The sequence below is a fragment of the Chlorella variabilis genome, assembly GCF_000147415.1.
Source record: "Chlorella variabilis unplaced genomic scaffold CHLNCscaffold_39, whole genome shotgun sequence".
NCBI lineage: Eukaryota > Viridiplantae > Chlorophyta > Trebouxiophyceae > Chlorellales > Chlorellaceae > Chlorella > Chlorella variabilis.
In genome coordinates this window covers 93,822-101,823 of record NW_005435049.1, presented here as the reverse complement: position 1 = coordinate 101,823, position 8,002 = coordinate 93,822, and the positions used below count along the sequence as shown (strand labels likewise).

The 8,002-nt window shown below is 66.9% G+C and overlaps 2 protein-coding genes across 2 annotated transcripts in view; one reads left to right on the top strand and one right to left on the bottom strand.

The window, feature by feature from the left end:
• Positions 1 to 3,802, top strand: part of CHLNCDRAFT_59425 (hypothetical protein) — a gene marked incomplete at its 5' end in the record, with an annotated part of 22,590 nt that extends 18,788 nt beyond the window's left edge. Inside the window, 7 exons of the mRNA XM_005842847.1 lie at positions 232 to 356; positions 508 to 570; positions 897 to 958; positions 1,219 to 1,305; positions 2,232 to 2,336; positions 2,466 to 2,596; positions 2,701 to 3,802. Of these exons, the coding sequence (XP_005842909.1) occupies positions 232 to 356; positions 508 to 570; positions 897 to 958; positions 1,219 to 1,305; positions 2,232 to 2,336; positions 2,466 to 2,596; positions 2,701 to 3,737 (1,610 nt within the window). The 3' untranslated portion in view covers positions 3,738 to 3,802. The remainder of the gene's footprint in view (positions 1 to 231; positions 357 to 507; positions 571 to 896; positions 959 to 1,218; positions 1,306 to 2,231; positions 2,337 to 2,465; positions 2,597 to 2,700) is intronic.
• Positions 3,803 to 6,658: 2,856 nt separating this feature from the next.
• CHLNCDRAFT_28697 (hypothetical protein) lies at positions 6,659 to 7,853 on the bottom strand (the record flags this gene model as incomplete). Its single annotated transcript, XM_005842837.1, has 4 exons — positions 6,659 to 6,737; positions 7,063 to 7,167; positions 7,516 to 7,606; positions 7,802 to 7,853. Coding segments are annotated over 4 exons (327 nt in total), but the record flags the coding sequence as incomplete, so codon positions are not given.
• Positions 7,854 to 8,002: the final 149 nt, after the last annotated feature.

The following is an 8,002-nucleotide window of genomic DNA, read 5'->3' as shown; positions in this document are numbered from 1 at the left end:
GGGGGGGCCTCTGCGCCCCTCCCTCCCGTCGCCGCCACCCACCGCCTCGCCGCCGCCTCGCCGCCACTACCCCCTCTCAAAGCTCCCTGCCTGCATCCCTCCGATCCTACACCCCTTTCTTTCTTCATTTCTTTCCACGCACCCCATGCACCGCCTGCTAGCCACCCCCACCCCACACCCACACCCAGACTGCATGTACGCCACGCCTCTATCTCACCCCACCCCCTGCAGAGTGCATGCACGACCTGCTGGACTGCGCCGCCCGCCTGCTGCGCACGCGCGGGCGCCTGGCCTACTGGCTGGCCGCCGCCCCGGGGTACTTTGAGGCGGAGCTGCCCGAGCACCCCATGCTGCGGGTGAGCACGCGCGCGCGTGTGTGTGTGTGTGTGTGTGGAAGGTGTTGGGAAAAGGCGCGCCGTGGTGGCAGAGGCGCGGGTCGAACTTGCCTTGCCCGCTCCCTGCCTGGCGCTGAAGTGTACTGCCTGCCCCCCGGCGGTACTGCCCCAGGTGGTGGCCAACTGCGAGCAGATACTGTCTTCACGGTACACCCGCCGCCTGATCGTGATGGAGGTGGGCGGGGTGCTGGCTGTGGGTGCCGCTGGTACTGCCGCTGGTACTGCATGTACTGTGCGAGGGCCGGGGCTGGCGCCCTGGGTGCTCGGCTGCGCTGCGGCTGGCTGGCTGGCTGGCCGGCAGTGGTCGCTGCTGGGCGCGGCGGCCCGGCGCACGGGCCGCGGCCGGCCGGCTGCTTGGCTGCTGTACTGCTGTGCCGCCAGATCTGCCGGTACCTCTGCGTGTGTCCGCTCCAGACCTGCTCTGGAGCGTCCTCGGCGCCGCGCACTGACACGGCTCCCGATGCCCTGCTTCCCTGGCATGGTACCGCTGCTGTACTGCAGAAAGTGAGGCCGTACGATGCGGCCGCCGCGCAGGCCTACTTTGAGCGGCGCGGGCCGCCCAAGTGAGCGGGCAGGGCTGCGGGGCATGGCGCGGGGCGGGCTGTGCAGCAGCAGCGGGGGTGTTGGGCGTGGCTGGGGGCGGCTTTGCAGCAGCAGCGGGGGCAGGCGCGCGCCGGCCGGGCCCCCGGACGCTCCGCTCCCGGTCTGTCGCCCGGCCACGGCAGCGCACATCACGCACGGCGGCGTGCGCACAGGCGCGCTCCCCCACTTGGCTGCCTTCTCACTGTCTTTCCTCCGTCCTCCCTGCCTTTCTTCCCTGCAGGATGTCTGTGGATGACATGCACGACCACGTGTACAAGAGCCCCGCACAGGCACGCCCTCTGCATGCTTGTGCTGCCCTTGTTGTCATGTGTGGTTTGTCCGGCTGAGTCGGCGCTGGGAGGCAGCGGCGGGCCTGCCGTGTCACGGCCCTGCCCTGCGGCTGCCCGTGCCGGTGCCCAGGAAGAAAGAAAACAGGAAAACAAAGCAACCGCGCCCAGCCCTGGCCGACAGCCGCCCGCCGCGTCCCCCCCGCTGCCGCAGCTGGCGGCGGAGGCTGGCATCAGCCTTGAGGAGCACCGCGCCCAGCAGGCCGCCCGCATCCCACGCAACCGGGGCAAGCTCATCTGAACTGAGAGCGGGGCGGCCCCGTCGTGCAATGACCTGTAAAAAGGAGGCGGGGGGGCTGGCCACTGGCAGGCGCAGGCGGGGGGGCTGGCCGGGTCGTGGCGGCGGCTCTGCGCGGCATTGCGGCACCGCGGCGGCGAGGCATATGCATCGAGTGCCGCCGCTCAGTCGTCCCATGCGGGGTGGGCCTGGCAGCAGCGGCAGCAGACAACTGCACATTGCGTGGAGGTCAGGCTGGATTGCTCCTGCTGCCCAGTCGTTCGGCAGTAAGGTCGGCGGCCAACACCGGGCGCGGCGCCGCCTGCTGCGCTGGGCACGCTGTGGAGCCTGGCGGCCGCAGGAGTGCTGCTGGCGGCCACCGGCCATTCCTGTGATCGCTGCGCGGCCCCTGCATTACTCAATTGTAGGCTTGGCTCGCACTGGCTGTCGGACTGGCCACCGGCGGCTGCTGAGCCACCGCCCCAGGAGGCCCTTGCACGCCTCTGCACCCCCAGGCAAGACAGGCAGGCGGGACGAGGCAACAGCGGCGTGTGCCGGTCACCGCCACCAGCCTGCGCCTGCTGCTCCCGACCGGCCCCTGTTGTGTGTGCACGCGGCCTAGCAGCGCGTGGATCCCTCTAGTGAACAAGCATCAAACCCGCAACTGCCGTCCCTGCCACTGCCCTGCAGCCCCACCACNCCCGCCGCCGCCATGGCCTCGCTACCTGTGGCCGTGCTGGGCACCGCCAGCCCGGCGCAGGAGGCCATCCTCGCCCACCTGTCGCTGCGGGACAAGTGAGCAGGGCAGCGGCAGTCTGCGTGGATTGGTTTCGTGCTTGCTGCACCAAACGTCCTGCGCCTGCGATCTGCATGCCGCCTGCCCGTGCAGCGAGCGAGTGCCGCCCACCCTGCTCCACACCGCAGGCTGCGCGTGGCTGCCAGCTGCACCGCCCTGTACGGCTCAAGCCTGGCATGGTTCCAGGAGGCCGATGTGGTGGTGACGCCCACCGTGACTGATGTGGCGGCGGTGGCGGCCTGGCTGCACAAGCATGGAGGTGAGCCCTGCCCTGCCTGGCGGCCAGCGAGGCCCCCAGTCTCCTTGCCCCCCTGCCACGTGGTGCACCCACCAGCCTCCACCTGCCAACCCTTCCTGCTGCAGCTCGTGCAAACGTATTACTTTTTCTGCCACCCAGCCATCCTGGCAAGCTGGACATCAGCCAGGAGGAGGTGTGCGCCTGCCTGAGCGCCATGCCGGCCGGCCTGGTGGCTTCGCTGGCTGCTGGCCATTACATTGAAGGGCTCCAAGCTCTGCTCCCCACCAGCGCCCTGGCACGCCTCACACACCTGACCTCTCTGGAGCTGTCTTGGCGTAGCAGCTTCTACCCAACAGGCTATGTGGCCAGCCTGTGGCCGCTCACAGCGCTGCGCCGGCTGCAGCTGGACTGCGCTCATTGCACCGGCGGCTGGCTTGGCCTGGCTGCCCTGAGCCGGCTGCAGCACCTGGAGATGAACTGCCGTACTGAGCCTCCCTTCGAAGACCTGCCAGCCGGCCTTTCCACTCTGACGGCCCTCACCTTTCTGAGCCTCGTAGCGGACGAAGACGCGGTTCCTGAAAATGCCATCCGCGCCCAGCACCTGCAGCGGCTGAGCCTGTTGCAGCATTTGGGCCTGGACGGCGTCGTCACCAGCGATGATGTGGCGGCGGCGCTGCCTGCGCTGCCTGCGCTGACCTATCTCTACTGCTGCGCCATTGACCAGCATCCTGCGGCAGCAGCAGTGAGCTGGCACAATTTGTGCAGGCTGACAGCGCTACAAGAACTTTCTCTCAGCAGGTGCCGTATTCAGCAGCTGCCCTCACTGCTGCCACAGCTCACTGCGCTGACCAGGTTGAGCATCGAGTCTCATGACTGCCTTGCACTGCTGGCGCTGCTGCCTGACCTGCGGCAGCTGGAATGTCTGGAGCTTTGCTGTTGTGACCTGGCAGCCGTGCCGGAGGAGCTGTCGGCGGTGACTGCCCTGACGCGCTTGGACCTGTCAGAGAACGATGCAATGGCGGGCGGCTGGCAGCACCTTCGCCCGCTCACCCGCCTGCGGGAGCTGAATCTGAGCAGTGTGCCGCTGCCCAACGGCGTGCCCCCAGAGGTGTCCGCGCTGCCTGAGCTGGAGCGCCTGCTTCCAATTACCCTCCGCCCCTGAGGGGGCAGCAACCCGCCCAATCCACCTTCGCTTGTGATGGGGTAGCAACCTGCAGGAATGCATATGGCGGCCGCCCTCGGTCTGAAAGCCCGACTCCATCCTGCCTTGATAAAGTGCTCATGAAAATGTAAAGTGTACATGCTGGGCTTTACTTGCAAAGACGCATGTGCAGTAATCTGTGAATAGGAGGCAGATTGGTCGGCATGCGCAGGCAGGAGGGCGGCCGGTGGCGGCGGCTGTGCACAGCATGGCGGCGGCAAGGCAGGGGCATCGGTATCGCCGCCTTTTCAGTCACCTCCCGTGCGGAGCGTCCCTGGCATCGGCTAAAACGGCTGCTGCACATGTGTGTGAGGTCAGGCTGAGGCTCCTGCTGCCCAGTTGCTTGGCAGAACGGTAGGCTCTGCCGCCTGCTGTGCTGGGCATGCTGCGGCGCCTGGGCGGACAGGAGTGGCTGTTGACGGCCGCCATCGCATCTGTGTACCCGGCGCAGCATCTGAGCTTGCTCAGGCGATTGCCTCCTCGCGCTGGTTGTCGAACTCGAGTCGGCACCTGCCCATCAGCGCCTGACCTTCACCTCACGAGGCCCTCGCACGATTCTGCACGCCAGGCAAGGCAGGCAGGCGGGCCGAGGCAGCAGCGGCGTGTGGCTGTGCACCGCCAGCACAGCCCGCCTGCGCCTGCCGCTCCCGGCCGAACACCTGTTGTGTGTGCAGGCAGCCTCGCAGCGCGTGTATATACATCTTTCTCCATCGAGCATCAACCCCTCAACTGCACTTCCTGCCGCTGCGCTGCAGCCGCCGCCATGGCCTCGTTACCTGTGGCAGTGCTGGGCACTGCCAGCCCGGCGCAGGAGGCCATCCTCGCCCACCTGTCGCTTCAGGACAAGTGAGCGGGGCAGGGGCAGTCTGCGTGGATTGGTTTCGTGCTTGCTGCACCAAACGTCCTGCGCCTGCGATCTGCATGCCGCCTGCCCGTGCAGCGAGCGAGTGCCGCCCACCCTGCTCCCCACCGCAGGCTGAACCTGGCTGCCAGCTGCACCGCCCTGTACGGCTCAAGCCTGGCATGGTTCCAGGAGGCCGATGTGGTGGTGACGCCCACCGTGACTGATGTGGCGGCGGTGGCGGCCTGGCTGCACAGGTACGGAGGTGAGCTGTGCCCTCTCCCTAGCGGCCAGCAAGGCACTGCTTTGGGTGGCACCCAGTATGCTTTGCTCCTGCCACCCTGCAAAATCCAGCTGCAACTTGCTTGAAGCCCCTGCTGCTGCAGCGCATGCACACATCACACAATACGGTCTGTACAGCTTCCAGCGCCCTGCTTCCAGCTCCCAGCTTCCATCGCGGCGCCGGTATGTGAGGGCATCCAGCCAGGAGGAGTTGGTCGCCTGCCTGGCCGCCCTGCCAGCCGGACTGGTATCTTCGCTGGCTGCCGGCAAATGCAAAAGCAATTCGTCAGCTCCGCTCCCCACCAGCGCCCTGCCGCGCCTCACGCAGCTGACCTCTTTGCGGCTGCCTCTGTTTAGCAGCCTTTCTCCTGGAGGAAAGTTGTCCAGCCTGTGGCAGCTCACAGCTCTGCGGCGGCTGGAGCTTTACTGCAGCGATTGCACCGGCAGCTGGCACGGGCTGGCTGCCCTGAGCCGGCTGCAGCACCTGGGGCTCTCCACGGAGTCGGGTGGTGACTCTGGTGCCCGCTCGTTTCCAGGCCTGCCAGCCGCCCTGTCCACCCTCACGGCCCTCACCTTTCTGGACGTTGAAACCGTTTCATTTGGCTGGTCGTCGGAAGCGACTTCCGACGACGAGGAGCCTCCACAACCTGTGGAGCTCATCCGCTGCCAGCACCTGCTGCCGCTTCACCAGCTTCAGCACCTGAGCCTGACAAATGTCGCCAGCAGCGCAGACGTGGCGGCGGCGCTGCCGGCGCTCATGGCGCTCACACGCCTGCACTGCCATTCGAGCCCATTGGGTGCCCCCGCAGATGTTGACTGGCAGCAGCTGAGCAGCGTGACGGGTCTGAAACATCTGGAGCTCTGCTACTGTGGGCTGACAGCCGTGCCCGAGCAGGTGTCGGCGCTGACAACCCTGACGGGGCTCTGCCTGTTTAGGAACCCCGATCTGGTGGGCGGCTGGCAGCACCTGCTCCCGCTCACCGGCCTGCGGGATCTGAGTCTGTATGGTGTGCCCCTGCCTGACGGCGTGCCCCCAGAGGTGGCCGCGCTGCCTGCTCTGGAGCGCCTGCAGCATGAGACCCTCCGCTTGTGAGGGGGGCGGGCAACCCGCCAGAGGGTGGCGGTCTTCGTGGCCGCTCCCCTGTCCAGCCTGTATCTTACGACCCTCCGTTTCTGATTGGTGTCACACCGCCGTAGATATCATGGATGATTTAAAGTGCTCCTGAACATGTGTACATACCTGCTTTTACATGCAAACATGCAAAGTAGCATGCGCAACGATATGTAAATAGGGGGCGAACTAACGGCATGCACAGACCGGTGGAAACGGCTGGACGGTGCGTGGCAGCGAGGCCGGAGCATCGATAGCCTCCGTGCAGGACCCCCATGCGGGGTGGATCTGGCATCATCGGCTGCAGACTGCTGCGCATGTGTGGACAGCAAGAGCAGTTGTTCCTGCTGCCCAGTTGTTTGGCAGGGGGGGCGGCGACCCGACCCTGACGCTCTGCCCGCTGCGCTGGGCCTGGTGCGGAGCCTGGCGGAACAACTGCGTACACTGCTGCGGAGCGTTGCGGCCATGAGCCGGCAGGCTGGCTGATGCACCATTCTTGGCATTTGATGTATCGGGTGTTAAACAGCTAAAAGAAGGCAAGACACCAGCCAACCGTGGTGGCAACGCGGCCGAGCCAGCGCCGCCGCGGTCAAGCAAGCCGCGGAAGTCGAGCGCTCCGCATAGCGCCGAAGCAGCCTGTCTTCCCCTCTACACCCCCTTGATCCCAGTCATGTCCTCCATGCCACCCTCCATGCGCTCCGCCAGAGGGCCCGTCTCCCCGGTGCGGCTGCGGCAGGGGTGGGGGATCGGCGTGGGGCGTGGGTGTGGTGGTAGGTGCGTTAGCAAAAGCGTGGGAGGCTGCAGCTGTGAGTTTGTGTGCGGCTGCTGGGAGGCGCGGCGGGCAGCCGGAGCAGTGCCGCGCGAGGCAAGACCGGATCTCTATTGCTCAGATGGGAGCAGCATCAGCAGCGGCGGCAGCAGCAGGAGCAGCAGCGGCCCGGTACTGCCCCACACTCCAGTGACGGCAGCCAAGAGGGGCACAGGGGGGCGGCAAGGCTTTGCTTTTTTCTTAGGGTCCCTAACCCCTAAACCTTAAGAAAGAGGAGGCTCACATGCGGATGATGTCGGCCACCGGGTGCACAAAGATCTTTCCGTCCCCGATCTGCCCCGTGTGCGCCGCCGTCGCCACGATGCGCACCACCGTGTCCACCTGGCCGCTGCAGTGTGTGGACGGCGGGGGAGCGCGTGTGCGTGTGTGCACGTGTGTGCATGTGTGTGTGTGTGCATGGGTGTGCATGGGTGCGTGCGCTGAGGTCGTGGGTGGGTGGGCTGGGCAGTACCGTTTGGTGGCCGGGTGGCAGGAGCGGCAGGCGAGGAACCGTGGTTCTGCTGGCTGGCAAAGCAGCAAGCCACCAACCCACCCCCCCTTCCGCCACCGCCGCCCACACAGATGTAGGGGCAGCCCTGAGCAGCCACCCACCCCACGGCTGCCGGCACAAGCTCAATCACACACCCGGCACAAGCTCAATCACACACCCACACACCCTCTGCCCCCGAGCACCCACCGCGTCACCACCACATCCATGCGCGCCTTCTCCACCAGGAACTGGTCGGAGGAGCCGCCGAACTCGGTGCCGGCGTACCGCTCCTTGCGGCCTGCGGTACGGGCGGTACATGCGGCGGCACGCGCGGTCGGGGCACTGGCGCGGCGCCGCGCCAGCATCCCCACCGGACCACAGCCGGCCACATTCACTCACACACAGGCACGCAGCCACACTCCCAGCTGACACACGCACACACGCACACACACGCACGCGCGCGCACACACACACGGCCAAGCTGCCGGCCCACCTCCCTGCACGCCCGCCCCCTTGACGTCCGACACAGTCATGCCGCGTATGCCGCTGGCGTTCAGCTTGGCGACGACGGTGGAGAGGCGCCAGGGGCGGATGAGTGCCTGCGGGGGAGGGATGGCAGCTGTGCGTGGGGTGGCATGCCTGTGCGTGTGTGCATGCGTGCGCGCGTGTGGGTGGGTGGGTGGGGAGGTGAATG